The 23,719-nt window shown below is 41.6% G+C and overlaps 2 protein-coding genes across 3 annotated transcripts in view; one reads left to right on the plus strand and one right to left on the minus strand.

Annotated features, from left to right (window-relative positions):
• Positions 1–230: 230 nt before the first annotated feature.
• hesx1 (HESX homeobox 1) lies at positions 231–10,942 on the minus strand. Of its 2 annotated transcripts, none has more exons than XM_052017804.1 (4): positions 10,852–10,942; positions 2,679–2,875; positions 1,814–1,915; positions 231–1,710 (listed from the first exon to the last, which is right to left on the minus strand). In XM_052017804.1, the coding sequence occupies exons 1-4, from the start codon at positions 10,916–10,918 to the stop codon at positions 1,588–1,590; spliced, it is 489 nt and encodes a 162-aa protein (XP_051873764.1). In that variant the 5' UTR covers positions 10,919–10,942; the 3' UTR covers positions 231–1,587. The 2 variants fall into 2 exon arrangements, with proteins under 2 accessions (XP_051873764.1, XP_051873763.1); XM_052017803.1 differs by lacking the exon at positions 10,852–10,942 and adding an exon at positions 3,125–3,418 and having other exon boundaries at positions 234–1,710.
• Positions 10,943–11,058: 116 nt separating this feature from the next.
• appl1 (adaptor protein, phosphotyrosine interaction, PH domain and leucine zipper containing 1) overlaps positions 11,059–23,719 on the plus strand; it is a 54,508-nt gene continuing 41,847 nt past the window's right edge. The window contains exons 1-2 of the mRNA XM_052018761.1: positions 11,059–11,205; positions 23,312–23,410. Of these exons, the coding sequence (XP_051874721.1) occupies positions 11,152–11,205; positions 23,312–23,410 (153 nt within the window). The 5' untranslated portion in view covers positions 11,059–11,151. The remainder of the gene's footprint in view (positions 11,206–23,311; positions 23,411–23,719) is intronic.

A 23,719-nucleotide genomic window follows, 5' to 3' on the forward strand; every position in this document is an offset into this window, starting at 1 on the left:
ATTACTTGCCTTGAAACAGACAGACGAGCAAAATTTTAAAGCAGCGTTGATGCAAAATGACATTCCTTGAATGTACTGAATGAAAGAATGAAATCTCATACCAGTGTTACAAGTAGGATCTCTCCACGGCAAAGCAGGCAAATACTTCCATTTTGCTTGCGTCTCCATAGATCTTGTTGGATGGAGAGCATCTTCCTTATGGAAATTAATCTGGCCACTAGCGGTCTTTTTGTTATAATACTCTTTATTTTAAATATACAAGATTTGCAACACACTGATATTTTTACAGATACTTGGTAACACAAACACAATTACAGAAGCCAAAAAACTTTTAAACATGCAATATAAAACTATTCACACCAGCTAAAGTTTTGCAAACTGAATAAATTGTCCAATCCATTTATATCACTTACCAATTTTAGACTGGGTAGCTGTACACTTCATATTTCTCATTGAAAAATTTTAGATTTTTCTACTGCACTCAAATTATCTAGGAAATACAATTTAAACTAATTCCACAAAACTGCTGTTAGATTCTCTCTTCGGAAGCTTTTTTTGCACTTTAATCTTTGCGATTGTTTGTAATCGTTTCAAAATACAGATTCCTATAGTATAGTACACCATTGCCAGTTGCTGGAGTTATATACTCACCAATCCCTCAACTTCCCCCAAAACATGATTAAAAGGACTAAACTTTTAAATATCAAAACTATGAAGTCTGCAAACATTTCAGCAATGTGGTCCCAGAATTAGAAGAACAGAGAAACATGTTTATATAATTTGATCAGCAGTTGTTAAAAGACTGACATTTATAAAGCACCCTTCAAAAATCTCAGATCATCCCAAAGGGATCAGCAACCAATGAAATACATTGATTGTACATCGGTTAGATTCCAGGACAATTCAGCATCACTCAGTGTGGCCTTTTTGGAAAAATTTAACAAATACAGGTATTTGGAAGAGACTTAAGGACACTTGTCAAGTTGTCATGGTCATCCTACTGGGGTTTATTGTAGGAGCCAGGGGGATAATTCTCTGAGAATAAGAGGGTCCTGGATTTCCTTGGTATTGGAAACTATAAGACTTCCATTGCACAATTCATTGCTGTAACATACAAAAGTATGACAGCCAATCTGCATAAAGCAAACTTGCACAAACTGTGGAAATAGGTGACCAACTAATATGCTTTCTCCTCTATAGGTCTGCTTGAAATCACCAAATTGATTTTGTTTGCTTTGAGTGCAATACCTGATGCTGACAGCCCTGAAGCACATTCACAGTGGGATGCTACCGCCTGGATGACAGGTCAGCTATTCAGTCAGGAAGCATCAAAACAGCCTAATTCAGTACACATGAGTAAAGCCTGAAGGTCTCAATGAATTGCAATCAAAAACAATATTTTTGCTAATTATTTCCCTCCATAGCCTGGGGAATGCTGAATTCAGCACTTTTTCCTGCTGCCTCACCTGCAAAGACAAACTTAAAAAATAGAATCCAAACACATTTTCCTGATCCGCATGTCTCAGGCTGCAAAAAGGAGCATCAGAAAGTACATAAGATATTCTTGGCTTTTTGCTAACCAAGTTCTCATAGCTGCGTGCCTGTTTTCTGCTTTTCGACATCTGAACTTATTAGTGCATTTTTCACCATTAAAAACTGAGATTCACGATGAGATCGTTTCAGCTTTGCACGACGATTCTGGAACCAGATCTGAAATAAAGAATGTATCAAAAGCAAGATTTTGTTTTGAACAGTAGCAACAGCACGTAACCAACACAAAAGAGATTTGTCCTGTCGTACGTCTCCTAATTACCTGAATTCGATCTTCATCCAAAGCCAACTTCTGCGCAAGTTCTTCACGAACGTCAATTCCTGGGTAACAATTCAGCCTAAATTCTTCTTCCAATACCTCAATCTGAGAAAGTGATTCAAATAAAATGTATCAATGCAGAACTATAATGTTAATATTAAATTACACCACAATGGCTGAAGCAGTGTCTATAATTTCTTTTAATCAAATTATGGAATTGAAAATAATCAATATGTAGAACAAATCGGTGGAGAGGCACCGGCACAGCGACTAAATAGAATGTTGCAGCGCAGAAACCGGTTACAAAGTCCTATTTCTGCAGTCTCCTTTCTTTACCACCCACTGTCACCCCTAACTTTTCACTCTCTCCATTTTTATTTACAATGTTTGCATTGAGAATGCACAGCTTTTAGCCGAAAATCTTCTGGATAAAAACTGAATGTTATATTTCCGTACAACTTTTAAATGTTCTCAGTTACTGAATATAATCACGTAGATCAAGGGGTTTTGTTAATGCCCAATATTTCCTACCGAATTGTTTCAACCTGGTGACAATAACTGGACTGTCTTTGTTTCTGTTAATTATCTTGCTCAGTTATTTTACGACATATCCATTAGCCTATTAGCCATATTAGCCTAGGATACAATACGAAAGCAGAAGTGATTAACTGCACACTGTGGATCTAGAACAATGTAGGTTTAATGCAGGTTTTCGAAAAATCCAAACTATAGTTTTTTTTCTTAACAAGTTATTGCAAAGTGAGGGTTTTGATTTTGTATAAATGCTGGTTGTGCACTTTTTTTAAAACAAAAGATATACAATTAGATTCCTTCCGCACGTTAACTTTGGAAAATCTCCGCAAACTACCTGGCTCCTGCTGAAGGCGGTCCTAGGTCTTCTCCCTCGGAACCAGCAACAGTTGGGCGGAGAGGAGAAGCCTTCCTCACCCCGCGCGTCCACCTTCGTGCAGCACAAGTCGCGGTCGCTCCCCTGGTCTTCCTTCACGATGACAGGCAGATCGCAAGATCTCTCGGAGGAGTTTGGACAAGATGTCCCCGGAAAAGCTACGAGGGGAAACGTGGTCAGTGCTTCCGAAGATTATGTGACAATAAAAAAATATGCTGCTCCTTTCTATTGATGCGTTCAGATCGGAAATTAGAAGTGAAAATGCATTTTACTGCAGAACAACGCACAAAAAGACATTGGGGTAGAACAATCCAGAAAAACCTTTTAAAAAGGTATTTATTGCATAAGCTGTACAAAGAAGCCAAGCGGTTGAATAATTTGCATCAATCATTCAACGCAAGATTTACCTGCAATGCTAAGCACATCAGCCCACGGGCGATGGGGGCTGATCCTCTCAAGCCCCAGAATACTCTCGATAGTGAATGAACATTTTGGAACTTTTCTCCCCGACACTTTCCAAGTTTCCGCAGGTTGAGAGCGCGCTTTCAAGTCGCCAGACAGATCTCGGGGGCGAAATTTGGCCATTATCCTCTCTTCACTTTCGGTCCCCTTTCAGCCCCGACCGCTCCCGTCCCATGTATTTGTAGAAATTTTCGACGTCATTGATTAAAGTAGTGTAGTTGGGAAGTTTTAGCATCTGAATGGAGAATTCCTCCTCCCCCCCCAGGAAGCATGAGGCGATAATTGTTTATTTGTTGGCAAGTAATTAGCACCTAATGGGAGCAACAAGGGGCCACCCAGAGGGAGGAGGCAATGTTATCTCTCCCAACCAGCTCACACAACTTTCCTCCAAATCCTTTAAAACCTACATTGCAGCACTTCAGATTTGAAAACATACCCGAGAAATAAAATAACACTTTAAATTCTGATTTCAAAATTCAGAGAGGGAAACTTCATCCAAAAGGTAATCTCTTAATAGTATTAGAGTAATCCTGATGAATATTCCCATACTTTTACATGCATATCTAATGTTGCATTCGGAATGACGGGAAAACAAAAGTACACGCTGGGATGGGTTGCAAATGTTGTTAAAACTCAATGTAATTGTTCTCCATCTGCCGGCTTAGTTCAGTCAGACAATCACCGCCTGTCTTTAAATACATAACGATGTATTGTCTATTTACTATTTACTTGTCTATTTACTCCGCTTAAATATTAAATAATTCGAGGACGCTCGTATTCCAAAACTGGCATAATCCCTAAAATACCTTTCAATTTAGGAAATTATCAAATTGGGTTATAATTAACATAACTTGATTACAAAAAAATGAATCCCAAGAATGTTTGCCACATGGGTCCTAAAGTCATTACCTTTTCCCATCTCCTCTGCAGAGTACAAAATTCATGCACCTCAAGGGTCTCACGATTTGTTAGTCTGGTTCACTTTCAACTTTCTCCACTGCAATCCCCGATCTGCCGTTTGCTATCGAGTTTACAGAATTGCGAATCTCGAACGCAGCGCCAACTGCCCACTTTGCGGGATGAAGTTACATGGCCAGACAGAAGCAGCGCCAGTACTATGGTTTGTAAAAACAAAACTAGTACAAAGACAAAAAAAATATGATTTGTTCAGGTTTAACACCAATGATCTCCCTCCCCAACTCAGTTACCTGGCCCAGGTGAAGAAAGTTTCCTTAACATCTTGGACTTCCCTCAAGGGCCAAGGCAGTCTCCAGCTGACCCAGTTGAAGAGCCATCACAGGACAGCAACTACAGAGCCCCGCTGCGTGCCCCCTCTCCCTTTCCCATCCCGATTCATCTCTCCTCTGCTTTTTTTTCGTTACTGCCTGGCTGTGTTATAATTATTTCTGCGCGGCTTTAGATCCAATGGCCACTCCATCCTCCATCCACTCCTGTGGCCCTGAGACCCTTCAAACTATAAACAACAAAGAATGGGGTTAAAAGCCACGTTCACCCAGACATGACCACCGAGCCTCTGTAATGGCAATGGCTGAGGTCGTCAGCCCTTTGGCCACTGATGTGGCCTCGGAAATGTATGGGAAGGCTGTCTTAAGATAAAGCAGTTGTCATCCCTGGCCCTGAGCAAGGGACTCACCGAGGGCAGGACATTCATTCCCAGTGAGGTCCTCCTCTCCCACCTGCACCATCTGGGGGAAGATAACGTCAGGGATCATCCCAATCCAGCTCAGTTTTCAGGAGAGCAGCCCCATCCATGTGCCGGGGATGGCCCACCATGTCTTCTAGATCTCAGGCAGAGCACGTTACCCTCAAGGAGATGGGGCACATTTGGAAGAACTGCCCCAACCTCTAGGTTGCCAACTCCATTATGGCAGTCAAGGGTGGTACTGCTACTCCTTAACTCTGACCTGTGGTTTGTACCAGGGGCTGGCAAGGAGGGAGGGTGCCATCTGGGCAGAAGGAAGGCATGGAGGAAGACAAAACACCTCCAGGTGTGTCCCTAGATGGCTAGTTCAGGCCTCTTATCCCAGGCCTAATCCCAGGGAGCCCACTTGCTCCAAAGCTGGGCTAGGGCCCAGGAGCTGGCCAGGAAGACAGAGTGGCTGAAGCAGAGGATCATGGGCTGAATGGGTTGGCGTGGGGTAGATCCCCAACCCTCTCCCACCATCAGCAATATTGTTGCTGCAAGCCCTCGCTCCCTTTACTGCATCAAAACTGTTATATTGCTGCCTGATATTCAGTATTGGATGACTTAACTTTATTGCTTGAACCCCAGGAGAAGCAAAGCCATGATCTTTGTATAGCAATACAACTTATGCATTTGCCAGTTATTACAACCCTTGTATCAAATTCTGATTAAGTCAACACTCTCTCCAAATACTGGAATTTCCCCTAAATAACACTCCACCCTGTCCAACCCAACCACCACCACTGTCTACATTTCATATTTACCTTAAAACCCACCACTTTGTCCAGGCTTTGGTAAGCCTCCCTAATATAGCTGAATAATTACCAGTTTATCAACTTGAGTTGCTTCTGAGCTTTGCAAAATAACTTGTGTGTATTTAAGTAGCTTTCAATTGGTTTAATCATTTTAAGAATAAATTTCACTGCAGTTATCATTAAATTCTATCAAACTAGGCAATAAATAGTCACAGAAATAAGAGATTATTGAAGAATGCATTATGAAGTTCTTTGAAACAAAATATCTATTCTTTGAAACAAAATACATATTTATTGATATATTAGAATTCATCTGTGGGAAACTGTTTCAAATTAGCTATCCACCACATAAACCATTGCACAACATAGCTTCACCAGCTTTCTTATTGCAGTAAGAGAGTGACATTTTATAATAAACACATAATTCCATTCTCAGACTATCAGGTCATATATATTAAGTTGTACAAGGCCATCAAGCATAGAGAAGCAACAGGGACTTGCATTCTCTCACTGGTCATAGTATCAGGCTAAATCAGACCATTTCCAACACATGACCCTGATCAATCAATACCAGAACAAACAACTTCCTTCCCTACCAGCAACAGAACCTTAGGTCATCCTTGCTGAAACCCTCCTCCATGTTTTTACCTTCAGACCAAAGGCCATCCCAGGGTAACAAACAGGTTCCTTTTTACAGACCCTCATAAGTCAATTTCGGCCACAAGTCAGAAAAATACACACAAAGAAAAAAAAATCATTTAATATGCTAACCATGCCTTCACAGTCTTGTAATGAATGGCATCAAAAGTACATAAGACTAACAAGAAAGAACAATTACTAGAAGTGGGGAGAGAGACAGAGACAGGAAACTAGGTCTGCTGTTCATAGGAACAAACACATATGTACTTCAGACTTTTGAATTTAGCAATATTATGGGAGCTCATTCATAAAGATGGGGTGTCCATAAGTCACATGTTTTTTAACCCAGGGATGGTCTGTATTTTAATGTCCTGGCCAGACTTCCACAAATATCGTTTACCCACATCTCTTCTGCCTTAATCCCTCAAAGGGCTCAGCCCTCTCCATTTCTGTAACATTTCCTGGTATTGGAAGTCTCTGGAAACTTTGGATTCCTCCAGCATTAGTCTCTACATCCACTTCCTCTCACCCACCACCAGCAGCTCCAGGTTCAGCAGTCTAAATTCTGGAACTCCCTGCACAATAACACAAAGTATCTTTATCAAAAGGACTGCAGTAGTTCAAGTTAACAGTTGACCATCACTTCTCCAGGACACTTAGAGAAGGACAATAAATCTTGGACTTTCAGTGACATCCACATTCCATTAATTATTTAAAATAAAAAATGTCAGTTTTAAGCTTTGGGATTTTCTTAAACCTCTTCAAGTACCTCTCACCTAAGGATTCCTCTCTGATCAAGATTTCTGTCATGTCCTACTCTCTCCTTCACTGCTTGGTTTAAATTTCTGAATGATTAAAATCCTGTGGGGGATTCTATTGCATGCTATATAAATGCATTTTAATATTTCTGATGTGTGGGGGCTTTGATGTATATTAGTTTTCTTTGTGCCAATTAGATTAAGTTTCTATTAAGTAAGATGATACGTTTTATTTTAATCCCACTTATTAGGATGATTTTTGTTTAGTATTTGCACCTATTAGATACTATTTTATTATAAAATGTAAGACATTCTTTTGCCAATAAACATACCTGAACAATCAATTGTATGTTTTGATTTTAACCATGTTCAGGTTGAGATTCATGCTAAGCTTGTCCTATTTATAGTAGAAAGCAGAAGCAGCCAGAACAGTAAAATCTGTCATTGCACACCTCCAAGAAAAACTTCCCATCACTCCTCCACACCCACCTAAACATACAGTTTTCACTCATTGGCTCAAGAACAGAAAATGCTACACTGGAGGAATTTCCCAGAGTCCATACCATACCAAAATGGCTAAGATGCATGTATGACAACTGGGTGCTTGACAACAAGGGTGACAAAACAAGAGTCAGAATCTAAACCATTGTAAGAGATGACCCAGGATTTGATCTTCTAGCACACTATATAGGGTACACAGGATCATGATGGCTAAGTTACCGAACTAAGAAGCCAGAGTTTTGGAGCATTGAGTTATGGAGTCATACAGCATTCATACCCTTCGGTCCACTAAAACTATGCCAACCATCAAGCAAACATTTACAATAATTCCATTTCAACCACCCCCCACCACATTCCCATCAACTTTCCCTGGATCCTACCATTCACCTACACACAGGGGGCAATTAATCTATCAATCCAGCCAAACTTGGGCTGTAGGAGAAAGCAGAAACACTTGGAGGAAACCAGAGCCTGAAAGAGCATGAAACTCTGTATGAAGAACACCAGAGGTCAGTATTCAAACCAGGTTGTTGGTGCCTGAGACAGTTCAAATTGCACAAGGGCAACTAGGAAATTTCAAAATCAAGTGATTTATGGAATTTAATAAAATGCTGGTCTCATCCATAACAACCATGAAACTACTGGATTGGAATAAATACCTACCTGGTTCATTAATGTCCTTCAGGGAAAGAAAACTGTCATCTTCATGCTGTCAGAGTCTACAATGTTACTCCAAACTCACCAATGCGGTGACTCAACTATTCTGTCATTTCAGGGGCAATTATAATGAACAATCAAGCCTGGCATTGCCAGTGATGTCCACATCCTAAGAAAGCATGAATAAAACAAAATAAATAAAACAAATAACAAAAACACCAAAACTACAACAACCAGAGTGGGAACTCTGTTTTAAATAAAAGGCAAATTGAATATGAAAATTCTTCGTGGTTCATGTTTTCAATTCCACAGAAAATGGGCAGTTAATAATGTTTAAAGAAACAAAAATGTTTTGATCCATTATAATGGCATAATTGATCATTTTTGCTGAATCACAATAGTACTACTTCTCTGCTTTTTGGGTAGCACTTCGATACATGTATAATGGCAAATTATTTAGGACCAAGATAAATTGTAAATTATATTTCAATAAATTAACTTAATATGAAAGGTAAAGCTGTTGTGTGGTATCTTAAGTTTAATATTACAGTGACTACAATGCAGTAGATTTTAACAGCAAGTTATGACCAGTCCACAAATTAAAATGTACAGTACAAGGTAAATCAAAGAGCTGCCATAATGGCTCAATGTGAGCTATTTATAAATTCAAAGGTCAAGTTTTTCAGGATTTGAGCAGTTAATATAGCCTGATGGCACAACAATGTACCAAAGAAATGTTACATTATTGGAGTGCTGAACAAGGCCTGTTCTCATATTCAAATCAACAAAGGTGCTACAGTGTTTTTTTTCCTCTAAAAGACCAAAGAGAAATTCCAATATTCCGGCACCATTAACATTCCAAAACCAATTAAAAGAGATTTATATGCATTAATGATCATTGCTGTGTTCATAATTACAGTTCAGAAATAATAATTGCATAAAATGATTTGATCCCCCGAAGGACATAATGCATTACATAAACATAAGTTCTAATGAGTCTAGTTTAGTCCAATTAGTTATTAATCAAGATTAAGAGTTGCAGACTATGTAGTGGAATCTGGTTATATGACATTTTCCCTATTAAATCAATATTCAAACTTCATCAAAAGGTTCTGATGCAGGGCCAGTGACCTACAATGCAAGATCGTGCTCACCTCTGGCTAATAGCCACATTGAAAACTGTTGGTTCTGCTTCTGACTTGCTGCCTTATCCCTGACTTCTCACCTGCACACTGAAAACCAGATTTGACCTTCACCACTAGCCCCAACCCACAATCTGTCACTGGGCTTAATCAGTCAAGCAGTGGGGAATGTGGGTGTGGAGGCGATAGGCTCCATACAGTCTGCATTTAGTACTTAGCTTTCCTCATCCTTGTTTGGGAAAAGAAGCATGACCCCATTCATTTAAGCTTTTCGTTAAAAAAATGCAGGTAAATGTTTTTGTTAAATTATATCTTAATGTTTTTAATTAAGATGACTTTTGAAAGTGATTATATATTTAATGTTGTTTCATTTATTATTTATCCTACTTGAGTTGTTTTTTTAAAATCCCTTTGACTTGAGGTATCAAAGGGCAACCAGGGCATGGCACCAGGATATACCACCCAAGGTTCAGTTATTGTTGCAGCCCATTCTGCTTTGTGGGAAGACTCAAATGAGGATGGTCAGCTTGGCCTTCCATCCGGATCAGATCAACATGGGGCAGGCATGCACAGTAAGAGCTAAAGCACCAGGGCAAATAGAGTATGATTCAACCCATTAAGTCCGTCTACAATATTTATCTGTTATTATTATTTGCTATTATTTCCAGATAAAGCTCTAATTATCAAGTGTAGTACAGTAAGAAATAAACCTACAGCCTTCCTTCCAAATATTCCCATGGAATTTTGTTGCTAACCCTTTCCACTTCTATTTCTCTATTCCTTTGTTGCTTAAAATAGTTTTTTAAACCAAATCTGGTCACCTGTACTAACTTTGTTATTTTTCTCTACTTCAAATTTGGTTTGACAGCTCTCCAGTGAAGTACCTTGGGATATTTTACTCCATTAAAGGGAATTATATAAATGCGAGCTGATGCCGATACCCACTTTCTACTTGAGCGCGCAAAAAGAGAGTTTCTTGCTGGTTGTTCTCCTTAAACATTCCTTCGAATGACTTGCAAGTTTGTGGGCTCTTAGATGGCCAATGGGACTAACGTGGGAGTTAGAAACTCTTCCACAGAGCTTCGTGGTTGTTCTACACGACCAGCGATTACCTTTTTGAGCGGCAACAGAAGAGGGAGGGGGAGGAGAGGAGAGGAGAGGAGAGGAGGGGAAAAACGTGACAATGGTACCCCAAATAAAGTGCAAGGCAACGAAGTGCACCGGAAACCAGTTATTCGTTAAATCCTTGCCGATTTCAGCCTGCCATACCAATACTACACTGTCGGTGATTGGATTAGCGGACAGACATGAAGACGAGTCCTTCCCGCCTAGGTTCGCAAACTGAGGAGATCCTGGCTACACTGTAGCACCAAGTTAACCTGCCCGGTCAAACTCCAGCAAAAACCATCGAACGCACTTGGTGCATCCACGTACAGGGCTCTTTCCATTTCAGTTTCAGCTTTCCAGAGCTGGGATGTGGACACTCCATATCACGTGAAAGTTCGCCACACTTACGCATAACGACGGGCGTCCACAGTAGGAATAAAGTGACTTGCTGCCTGGCTCCGGGATCTCGCCTCATCGCCCCGCACACAGGGACGCTCCATTCACACCTACACCGGAAGTTGCATCTAATTGACAGTGTGGTCGGCCAATCATCTGTCAACTAGCGCAGACGTTTGGCCAATAGCAGCAGAATTTCCGCTAGGTGACGTTCCAGCTCTGGATGCTTCGTCGCCCTCCCCCTCTCCCTCACTCCCTCCCTCCCTCACGATTTGCAGCGAAGGCTCGTTGTTTTGCCGCGAGGCCGGAGAGATGCCGGGCATCGAGAAGCTGCCGATCGAGGAAACTCTGGAAGACAGCCCGCAGGTACAGGCATAAACGAGTCGGGTCACAAGGCCGAGGTCCGGCCTTTGGCGGATCGCTGGGCTATCGATCCAGCAGCAGCGACTGGTTTGTGAGCCGCCCTGGGCTGGCCGATTTAAACACATGTTGATGTTAAATTGGGTAAACAACGTTACACCGAGGCACGAAATGATCACAGACTCCTGCATAGGTCCAGCAGTAAAGCCAGGGGTGACATTTATTGGGATTAATGTTTGATTGGTGAAGATAAATGGCAGTGATTCTTAAGTGCTGATTTGAACCTAACAGATTCAATGCCAGCAGTAAACTGAAGGATCACTGGACTTGCATTCTGTAGCACTCCCATCTCAGGATATCCCCAAACTCTTTACAGGCACATAAGTAGTTTCCAAAGCGCAGTCATTGCTGTAATGTAGTAAAGCCAGTTGATGATTTGCCCGTAGCAAGTTCCCACAAAGTGACACTGTAGTGAATCAGATTTATTATCACTGACATATGATGTGAAATTTGTTGTTTTGTGGCAGCAGTATAGTGCAAGGACACAGAATCTATAAATTACAAAATAAATAAATAGTGCAAAAAAGAGGAATAATGAGGTAGTGTTCATGGATTGTTCAGAAATCTGATGGTGGAGGGGAAGAAGCTGTTCCTGAATCATTGAATTTGGGTCTTCAGGCTCCTGTATCTCCTCCCTGAAGGTAGTAACGAGAAGGGGGCGTGTCCCAGATGGTGAGGGTCCTTTAATGATAGATGCCTCCTCTTGAGGCACCTTCTCTTGAAGATGTCCTCGATGGTGGGGAGGGTTGTGTCTGTGAAGGAGCTGGCTGAGTCTATAACTTTCTGCAGCCTCTTGTGATCCTGTGCATTGGAGGCTCCATACCAGGCTGTGATGCTACCAGTCAGGGTGCTCTCTACCGTACATCTATAGAAAATTTTAAGAGCCTTTGGTGACATAACAAATCTCCTCAAAGTCCTAACAAAGTTGAGCCACTGGTGTGCCACCTTCATGATTGTGTCAATGTGTTGAGCCCAGGATAGATCCTCTGAGATATTGACACCCAGGAGCCTTAAGCTGCTCAACTTTTCCGCCGCTGACCCCTCAATGAGGATTGGTATGTGTTCTCCCACCTTCCCCTTCCTGAAGTCCACAATCAGTTCCTTGGTCTTGCTGACATTGAGTGCAAGGTTATTATTGCAGCACTGCTCAAACAGCCGATCTATCTCACTCTTGTAAGCCTCCTAATTACCATCTGAGATGCTACCAACAAAAATTGTGTAATCGGTGAATTTACAAATGGTGTTTGAACTGTGCTTAGCCATGCAGTCATGAATGTAGAGAGAGTAGAGCAATGGGCTAAGCACGCATCCTTGAAGTGTGCCTGTGTTGATAGTCAGTGAGGAAGAGGTGTTATTGACAATCAGCACTGACTATGGTCTCCCTATGAGGAAGTTGAGGATCCAGTTGCAGAGGGAGGTACAGAGGCCCAGGTTTTGAAGCTTGGTTATTAGTACTAATGGAATAATGGTGTTGAATGCCGAGCTGTAATCGATAAACAGTAGCCTGATGTATCTTGCAATTGTCTAGGTGCTCCAAAGCAGAGCGGAGAGCCAGTGAGATTGCATCCACTGTAAACCTGGTGTGGTGGTAGGCAAATTGCAGTGAGTCCAGGTCCTTGCTCAGGCAGGAGTTAACTCTAGCTATAATCAACCTCTTGAAGGACTTCATCACTGTAGATGTGAGTGCTACCAGGAGATAATAATTGAGGCAGCTCACCCTGCTCTTCTTGGGCCCTCTTGAAGCATGTGGGAACCTCAGACTGCAGCAGTGAGAGGTTGAAGATGTCCTTGAATACTCCAGCCAGTTGGTTGGCACAGGTTTGCAGTACCTGGCCAGGTACACTGTCAATCAAACAATCTGTTTTGGCAATGTTGAGTTGTTGGAGTGCAGGAAAAATATTGGCCAACACATGGGATAATTCCCCTGTTGTTAAATTAGTGCCATGGGATCTTTAATGTTCCCCTCACTTTAGTGCCCCTTCTGAAATAAGGCATCTAATAGCGCGGCAGTCCCACAGTACTCCATTTAACATCTTTCAAATTGCGGTTTCATATGAGTATTTTTGTTCTGTAGTCTCTGGAGGCTTTGGACTCTGAAGTGAGTGTGCTACAAGGGGAAAACCACAACTAAAGGTTTACAGTAAATATCAGCCATGGTTCATTGATAGCACTCTCGATTCTGAATCAAATGATTCCTTTCCCATTCCAGGGATGTAAGCTGGCCCTCCAATTTTTCAGATAGACTTTAAACTGAGAGAAGAAATTGCAGGAGCCCTGGCAGAAATATTTGCCTCATCTGTAGCCACTGGTGAGGTACCAGAACAGTGGAGGGTGGCTAACATTGTGCCTTTATTTAAAAACGTTTAAATAAACAAGCCAGGGAACTACAGGCCAGTGAGCCTAACATTAGGGTTTGGGAGTCAAGAACGGGAGGGCATAGGTTTAAGGTGAGACAGGAAAGATTAAATAGGAACCTGAGGGGCAACTTGTGTTGCCAGCATGCCAAAAGCCTTCTTTGCCCCCTGTCTATCTGTGACGCCTCTGAGGGAAACATAACTGAACTTCGAGGTGCCTATGTTCTACAACACACCCCAGGGCCCTACCATTTCAAAGTTCTACCTTGATTTGACTTTCCAGACTTAACTGCATTAAACTCCATTTGCCATTCTTCGGCCCACTTACCCAGCTGATCAAGATCCCACTGTAATTCCTGATAACCTTCTTCACTATCTACGACACCACCTAGTGTAGTGTCACCTGAAGGTTTACAAACTGTGCCTTGTACGTACTCATCTAAATCATTGATATAGATGACAAAAAACAATGGTCCCAGCACCGACTCCTGTGGCATATCACTAGTCGTGGGCCTCGAGTCTGAGAAACCACTTTCCACCATCACCTTCTGCTTCCTACCATCAAGCCAATCATGTATCCATTTAGCCAGCTCTCACTGGATTCCACATGATCTAACTGTCCAGACCTCGATGTGGAACTTTATCAAAGGCCTTACTGAAGTCCATATAGACCACAGCTACTGCCCTGCCCTCATCAATCTTCTTGGTCACTTCATCGAAAAACTCATGAAGTTCATAGACATGATCTCACACACACAAAGCCATGCTGACTACCTCTATTCAACCCCTGTCTTTCCAAATGCAAGTATATCTTATCCCTCAGAATCCTCTCCAGTAACTTGCCTACCACATATGTTAGCTTACTGGTCTATCATTCCCAAGTTTTTATTTGCAGCCCTTAAGTAAAGGCACAACGTTTGCTACCCTCCAGTCTTTCAGCACCTCATCTGTGGCTAATGATGATGCAAATATATCTGCCAGGACTCTTGCAATTTATTTTCTAGCCCCCCACAGTGTTCTTGGGTATACCTGGTCTGGACCTGGAGATTTGCGTACCTTCATACATTTTAAGATGTCCAGCACCTCCCTCTGCTGGACTATCCCCAAAACATCCCCATTAACTTTCCCTAGTTCCCAAGTCTTCATGTCTTTCTCCACAGTAAAAACAGAGGAGAAATATTCATTTAAAAGACATTTGGACAGGTACATGGATAAGAAAGGTTTAGAGGGACATGGGTCAAATACAGGCAAATGTGACTAGCTTAGATGGTCATATTGGTCAGCATGGATGAGTTGGGCTGAAAGACCTGTTCCCGTGCTATATGACTCTATGACCCTATGACATCAGTGGCGGGAAAATGACTGAAGGGGATTCTGAACAACAGGATCTACCAGCATTTGGAAAGGGAAGGACTGATTAGGGATAGTCAGTGTAGCTTTGTGAATGGGAAATCATATCTCACAAATTTGATTGAGTTTCTTTGAAGAGGTGACGAAGAGGATTGATGAGGACAAGGTGGTGGATGTTGTCTACATGGACTTTATCAAGGCCTTTGACAACGTCCCTCATGGCAGGCTAGTCAGGAAGATTAGATCATTTGGGATCCAGGGTAATCTGGCCATTTGCATGCAAAATTGGCAGTGAAAGGAGTCAGAGGGTGGAAGTGGAGGGGTTTTCAGATTGGAGTCCTGTGACCAATGGTGTCATATATTAATGATTTGGATGAGAATGTGTGGTTAGTAAGTTTGTGGATGACATTGAAACTAGTGGTATAGTGGATTGTGAAGAGCGTTATATCAGATTACAATGGGATCTAGATCACCTGGGGAAGTGGGCCAAACAGTGGCAGATGGAATTTAACTTGGACATGTGTGAGATGTAAGTTCAGCCAGGGCAGGACTTGCACAGTATATGGTAGTGTCCTGGAGAGTGTAGTAGAACAGAAAGACCTAGGGATACAAGTACACTGTTCCCTGAAAGTGGAGACACAGATGGACAGGGTGATGAAGAATGTGTTTGAGTACAGAAGTTGGGATATCATGTTGCAATTGTACAAGTTGTTGGTGAGACTGCACTTGGAGTATTGTGTGCAATTCTAGTCACCCAGCTATAGGAAGGATGTAATTAAGCTGGACTATGAATTAAAGGGTGTAGAAAGGATTTGCAAGGGTGTTACCTAGACTGGAGGGCTGGAGTCATAAGGAGACATTGGATAGACTGGAACCTTTTTTCTTCCTGGAGCATAGGAGGCTGAGGGGTGACCTTAGTGGTATATAAAATTATGAGAGGCATAGATAAGGTGAATGATTACAGTCTTTTTTCCCATGGTAGGGGAGTCTAAAACTAGAGAGCATAGGTATAAGGTGAGAGGGAAAGATTTAAAAGGGACCTGAGGGGCAATTTTTTCACACAAAATGTATATGAAATAAGCTGCCAGAGGTAGGTACAATTACAATGATCAAAAGGCACTTAGACAGGTAAATGGAAAGGAAAGGTTTAGAGAGATATGAGCCAAACACACTAGCTCTGGTAGACAACTTGGTTAGCATGGGTGAGTTGGGCCAAGTGGCTTGTTTCTGTGCTATGTAACTCTATGACTGATCCACCTGTTCTCTCCAGTGGATCTAAAAGATCCCATGCCACTAGTGTGAAGAAGTTAGTGAGTTCTCTTTGATGCCCGAGTCAACATTTAGCCCTCAACCAATATCATCAGAAACGGATTATCTGGCCATATATTTCCATGGGGCAGTATTGTGTACAAACTCGCTGTGGCATTTGAGGTAACATATCTAAAGCATTTCATTGCGTGTTAGGCATATCTTGAGAGAAATCTATCATTCTGTAGTAAGCTACAGTAGAAATATATATTTATGCTAAAAAGAAGGCTTCAGTTCAGATACATCATCTGTTGAACATACTACTTAGTGTTTTGAGCAATCTAGCAGCTTTCTGATACCACTAGATTTTAAAAAGTCTCCTCCATTTTCTCTCATGATATAAACCCTTGATGTCAGATTCACTTCTTGGGTACTATTTAGTAAAGAATAATGGAATTTTATATCACAGAAGTGGTCCATTCAGGCCTTCAAGAATAGATTTTGCCTCAAACCCCAGCTTTCTCTGCATGAGCATAAAAATTAGTTCTCTGCAAATACATGCCCAATTGCATAGTAAAAGTTTCTGTCTGATTCTTCCAGCTCTTAACGCTGTGTTCCAAATCATCATAACTCTCTGTGAAATAATTTCTCCTAATTTTCCCTCAGGTTCTTATTCCAGTTATTTTAAATCTGTAAACTCTAGTTATCAACCCACTTGTCAGAAGGAGCTCACAAGTGGGTTTCTTGCCATGAAATACTTCAGTTCTGGTTGAATGTTAATGAACTTCCTCTGTATCCATGTGCTTTCATATTCCAAGTAAGCCTGCCATAACTTAGCAAATAATCTTTTGAAAGATTATGTATTCAATATTTACTGCACTGCCATCAACAACCCTCTGCTATTCCTTCAAGAACATGAGAAATAGGAGCAGGAGCAGGTCACCCAGCTCCTCTAGTCAAGTAACCCCACCATCTTGACATCTTCTGTGCCAGTTCCTCCGAGCTCTGAATTCCCTTAGCTTTCTAAAATTTATGAACCTCCTCTTTAAACACCTCCAATGATGCTTCCTTCTGCGGTAAAACATTCCACAGAATAACCACACCATGTGAGAAGAAGCATCTCTGTTTTAAATTATTGCTCCCTTATCTTGTAACCGTTCCCTTGTCCAAGACTCTCCCATTAGTGGAAATGTTTCAACATCAACCATATTATTGCCCCCTTAAGATTTTGTGTGTTTGAATAAGTTCACCCCTTATTCTTCTAAACTCCAAAGAATACAGATCCATCTTTTTTAGCTGCACATGATTGGACAGATCTCTCATCCAGGAATTAGCCTAGTGAATTTTTTTTGCATGTCTCCAGTGCTACCATATCCTTTCTTTAATAAGGTAACTCAAACAATGCACAGTACCCCAGGTGTGGCTTCACCAATATCCTATACAATCCTGGCCCCTTTGACACTCACCAACTTTTATTAATGCACCATAGAAAGCATCCTATCTGGATGCATCATGGCTTGGTATGGCATTTGCTCTGCCCAGGACCACAAGAAACTGCAGAGAGTTGTGGACACAGCCCAGCATGTCACGGACACCAGCCTCCCCTCCTTGGACTCTTTACCCCTCGCTGATTTGGCGAAGCAGCCAGCATAATCAAAGACCCCACCCACCCAGGTCATTCTCTCTTCTCTCCTCTTCCATCAGGTAGAAGATACAGGAGCCTGAAGGCACGTACCACCAGACTTAAGGACAGCTTCTACCCCACTGTGATAAGACTATTGAACGGTTCCCTTATACGATGAGATGGACTCTGACCTCACGATCTACCTTGTTGTGACCTTGCACCTTATTGCACTGCACTTTCTCTGTAGCTGTGACACTTTACTCTGTACTGTTATTGTTTTTTCCTGTACTACATCAATGCACTCTGTACTAACTCGATGTAGCTGCACTGTGTAATGAATTGACCTGTACGATCGGTATGCAAGACAAGTTTTTCACTGTACCTTGGTACAAGTGACAATAATAAACCAATACCAATAGTAACAACAATTCAAGTACAAGAACACCTAGATCCCTTTGTAGTTCACTTATTTACAATTTCTGTATTTTGATTCCTCTTACTGACCTCACGTTTTCCTACATTTTCCTATATCTTGCTCCTTTTGCCAAGTTTTTGCCCAGTCACTCAACCTACCTAGGCAGGCACGGTAGTGTAGTGGTTAGCGTAACGCTATTACAGTGCCAGCGACCCGGGTTCAATTCTGGCCACTGTCTGTAAGGAGTTTGTACGTTCTCCCCTTGACTGCATGGGTTTCCTCTGGGTGTTCCGATTTCCTCCCACATTCTAAAGACGTACGGGTTAGGAAGTTGTGGGCATGCTATGTTGGTGCTGGAAGTGGCGGCACTTGCAGGCTGCTTCTCGAGCATTCTACGCAAAGATGCATTTCACTGTGTGTTTTGATGTACCTGTGACTAATAAAGAAATCTTATCTTGTTGCAGAGTCTAAATGTCCTCTTCGCAACATGCCCTTTTATTAATTCATGATTCTCCTAATGTCTTCGACAATAGTCTCTGATTTGTTTTTCACATTATTAGAGTTATTGATCTGTATTTTCTAGAGTTAGTCATTTTTGTTTGAATATTAATGTATACATTTAATGCCCTCCAGCAACATTCCCTTAGCCAAGTAAAATTGAAAGATTATGATCAGATTTTCTTCTGTCAACAACCTAGTTCCCTCAACAACCAAGGATACATGCTTCTGGATCTGGTGACTTGTTTAACTTACCAGGTTACTTAATAACCTACCTGGCAATAGGATTATCTAGGCTCTCCTTTATCTGTTTTTATTATCTCTTGTATTTCTATAACACCTTCCCCGTTGCAATATTCTACATCCCTTTCTCCACTGTATATTTTCTTCATCTTCAATTGTGGAGACTGAATCAACATACCTGTACCTTAGTCATGTCCTTTGCCTTCACAAGGATTGTTCCTTTTTAGCATGTAATTGGCTCTTCCCGTCAGCATTTTTGTTTGTTTAGTAGATGAATTTTGTTTTCCCTTTTACGTAACCTGCTATACGTTTAATTTCCCTTCCCTTTACTTAAAATTTTCTCCTGTGTTTTCTGAACTGTCTCCTGAATCATTACAGATTCCATCACATCAGGAGGTCGCCCCTCCACCGCCTCCAGCCTGATAGTACCCCAGTCCCACATTGCCCGCTTCTAATCTAAGGTCCACAAATAGGACTGCCCTGGTAGACCCATTGTTCTTGCTTACTCCTGCCCCTCCAAACTTATCTTTTCATACTTTGACTCCATCCTGTCTCACCTTGTCCAGTCCCTTCCCAACCATATCTGGGATATTTCTCATGCCCTCCCCCATTTTGATAACATCCAATTCCGTGGTCTCAACTGCCTCATCTTTATCATGGATATCTTGTCTCTGTATATCTCTATCCCCCATCTTGTGGCCCTCCACTTCCTTCAGGAACAAAGACCCAAGCGGTTTCCCTCCATGAAAAGCTCTCATCTGCCTGGCAGAAGTTGTTCTTGCCCTCAAGAAACTCTTCAGATTCTTCCTACTTTCTACATGTCCAAAATGTAGCCATAAGCACTTGCATAAGCACTTGCATGAGCCCCAGCTACACCTGTTTTTGTTTTGTTGGCTAAGTGGAATGGCCCTTGTTCCAAACGTACCCTAGCACCCCATGCCAAATCTTTCTCCGCTACATCGAGGACTGGATTGGTACTACTTTCTGCACTTTTGCAGAACTTGTCAATTTTATCATCTTTGCCCCCAACTTTCACCCTGCCCTCAAATTCACCCGGATTATCCCTCTTCTCTTTCTTTTCTGGATCTCTCTGTCTCCATTTCAGGAGACAAACTAGCCACCAGTATCTACGATAAATCCACCGAGACCCACGGCTACCTCGACTACACCTTGGCTTCCACCCTGTTTCCCGTAAGGACCATCCCCATTTCTCAGTTTCTCCATCTCTGCCACACATGTTCTCAAGGTGAGGCTTTTCGCATTAGGACTTCTGAAGTGTCCTCAATCTTCTGGAAATGTGCCTCCCCTTCTGCCGTAGTTGATGGAGCTCTTACACACCCTCCATTTCCCAAATGCATGCTTTCATCATTCCTCCCCCCACCCCACCCCACCCCCTCCGGCTTCCCAGACAGAACAGAGATAGAGTCCCCTTGGTCCTCACCACCACCACTAGCCTCTGCATCCAGTATATCATCCTTCACTATTTCCAGCAGCTCCAACAGAATTCCATCCTCACATCTTCCTCTCTCATTCCCCCCCCCCCCTTTCTGTTTTCTGCAGAGAATGCAATCTTCATAACTCCCTTGTTCACTTATCTCTTCCCATCGACTCCTTTCCTTTTCCTGGCACTTTCCCCTGCAACCAGAGGAGGTGCAACACTTATCACTTCACCTGCTCACTATTCAGGGACCTAAACAGCTCTTCCAGGTGAGGCAGAGATAAACATGCAGCTCCTCCAACTTGGTGTATTGCGTTTGGTGTTCCAAATGTGGCCTCCTCAATATCAGCGAGAGCAAGCATAGACTAGGAAATCATTTTGCAGATAAACTGTTCTGTCCGCAATGGCCATCTTAAGTTTCTGGTTGTATGTTATTTCAACTCCTTTTCCCACTCCCTCACCAACCTTTCTGTCTTTGGCCTTCTCCACTGTCACAGTGAGGCCCAACGCAAACTAAAAGAATAAAACCTCAATTGTGGCCAACAATTGAACGGTATGAAGACTGAATTTTCCAATTTCAGGTAACTACACCTCCTGTGTTCCTTCTCCACTCCCACTGGTCCACCTAGGTTCTCTTCCCCTCTGTTCACATTTTCCATCCCTCTCCCCTCATTACCAAGACTCATTACCCTCTCCCACCTGTTTCCATTTGCTCAGCACCTACAACCTATCTACCTGGGTTACTTCTCCCTTGGTTCACTTTTCCTGTTCCCTCCCCCTTCTTCACCAAGTATCATCTGCCCATCATCTTCCCCTTGTTCTATCTACCACTGCCAGTCTCTGTCACAACACTTCCCGCCCCCCTCCCTCTTCCCCAATTAGCTCCTTCTGCCCATCATTCCTCCGCTTCCACCATCTGGTTCCACCTATCACCTACCAGCCTCTGTTTCATCCCCCTCCACCTCATTTCTGCATACTGGCTACTTTCTCTCTGCACTTTCAGTCATGTTGCATGGTCTTGAAACATCAGCCATCTCTTTGCCTCCACATTTGTTGCTTGACCCACTGAGTTCTTCCAGCAGTTTATTTTTTGCTCCAGATTCCAATATCTGTGGTCACTCGCGTCTCCTTTCTGTTTTCTGCCTGTTTTTTCCCTTTATTCTTTGCTTGATATTTGTCCAAAGCTCCTTTCAGTTCTTTTTTTTACCTTTTCTCATCAAGGGACTTCTAGCCCCATCTTCCCGCTCGTAGAAATATAGGTTTGTGCCCAGAGCATTTCTGTCTTGAAGGCTTGCTAGCTAATCTCTGCTTCCATTATAGTTGTGCTAAATTTCTTCTCCAATCGCTGAAACTGGTTTTTTCCAGTTGGATATTTTTTATCAGTTTTTTTTTCTTCATCCCTTTCCATTAATGTTTTAAATCTAATTATATAATCACTATTACCCAGTCATTCTCCCACTGAAGCACACTGCAAACCCTATTTCATTCCTCAAAGCTAGTTTCATTCCTCAGTAACCTTGAAGCATACTGATTTAGGAAGTTCTCTGTCCACATTTTAGGAATTCTTTATCTTCTCTCCCTTTACCTCCCCAAGATATTTCAGGGTATCATCCATTTACTTTCCTTTATTTGAAAGTCAACTTCCGTCAGGAGCGTTAAATGCACAATCCCAGAATCTCATTTCCTCGTGCGGTAAAGGAAGGAGAATATCACAACCAAGGGTTGACCTGTCCTTGCCTGATATCTACATGCATACTAGTTCTGACAAAGGATTAATCAAAATTGAGTTTATTATCACTGACTTGTATGTTGTGAAATTTGTTGTTTTGTGGCAGCAGTACAATGCATGCAAGGATTATAAATTTTGCTCTATATTGTTAATGATTGATATGCTTCATGTTTTCAGTATCTGTGATTTTGATCCATGTATACAGCATTTGTGGATATTGAAAAAAAAACTGCAAATGCTGGAAATCTGAAATAATAATAAAAAATGCTGCAAACAGCAGGTTAGTCAGCATATGTCGAAGGAGAAACAGTTGACATTTCGGGTCTAGGATCCTTCATCAGACATTTCTGCAATATGGAATTGCTACTCTTACAATGACTGAAATCTTCCATTAGCAGTAAGTGTTGGAATAATATGGTATGTCAAGAATTCCAGAAATACATTTTGGTTTTACTGGTGGCCTGAGAGGACAAAAAAGGCTGCTGCTTTGTATTATATTGGTGCTGTGAACACTCCTGGAGATTATGGATGAAGATTTGCTGGAAAGGTTTTAATGTTCTTGGATTGCAAGTTTCCAATCATCTTACAAATTTAGCAGAGGACAATTGAATTGTAGGGAAGAAACAAGTTAATTAGTATTTATCTTTCACAATCTGAGGATATCTGAAGACACTTTATAATCATTGAAGTACCATTGCTGTAGTGCAGCAAACAAAGTGATTTGCACCTTATATCTCCTAAAAGAACTATTAATTAAATGTGTAGTTGATTTGCTTGGATGCTGATCCAAGGATAAATGTTGTTCAGGAAACAAGTGAATGCCCTGCTTTTTGAAGAGTGCATTGGAACCGTTTAAGATCTGAAAAATGATACATTTGACAGTGCAGCATTTCTTTTAGTTCAAAAAATTTGAAATAAGTTGATTCTTCAGCTGATTCTAATTACGTTTCTGGTACTTAACTTTCAATCCCCACTTGGCTGTTCCCTATTAGAGGAGACGGTGCATGTATGGTTTACTAACATCAAGCAATTCACCTGCACTGTTATTACTTCATTGATGTAGAAACATTAAGTACATGATTAACTTGTGTAAGTTAAACATTCAAAAGATATCCATATATCCATTTTTCAAACTTATTTTAATTTCCAACAGACACGTTCACTGCTGGGAGTGTTTGAAGAAGATGCTGCTGCAGTCTCAAATTACACCAGCCAACTTTATAATGCCATGAAGCGGATTTACAATGCACAGGTATGGTTATAAGTTATCAGACAAGGTTATCAGAAACTGGAGATCAGCACAGAATAAAATGTGTACCCTGGAATAGAATGACAAACCTTTACAAAAATGCTGCTGATGCTGGAAATCTGAAATAAGTACAGAAAATGTTGGAACTACTCAGCAGGTTAGGCAGCATCTGTAGAAAGGGAGACAGAGTTAACATTTCAGGTCAACGATTTTTCATCAGAACTCGGAAAAGTTAAAAATCAAATATATTTTAAGGTACAGAGAAGAGGGAGGAGTACTGAGAAGAAAAGGAATGCCTGTGATAAGGTGGAG

This window comes from Pristis pectinata, chromosome 6, assembly GCF_009764475.1.
Source record: "Pristis pectinata isolate sPriPec2 chromosome 6, sPriPec2.1.pri, whole genome shotgun sequence".
Classification (NCBI taxonomy): Eukaryota; Metazoa; Chordata; class Chondrichthyes; order Rhinopristiformes; family Pristidae; genus Pristis; species Pristis pectinata.

Bases quoted from the DNA above. Each gene is read 5' to 3' on its own strand.
- hesx1 (XM_052017803.1), bottom strand. From the start codon at position 3,302: ATGGCCAAATTTCGCCCCCGAGATCTGTCTGGCGACTTGAAAGCGCGC. The intron at 2,876-3,124 runs GTAAATCTTGCG...TTCCCCTCGTAG, and splicing joins TGATGTGCTTAGCATTGCAG to CTTTTCCGGGGACATCTTGT. The intron at 1,711-1,813 runs GTAATTAGGAGA...TCTTTATTTCAG, and splicing joins TGGATGAAGATCGAATTCAG to ATCTGGTTCCAGAATCGTCG.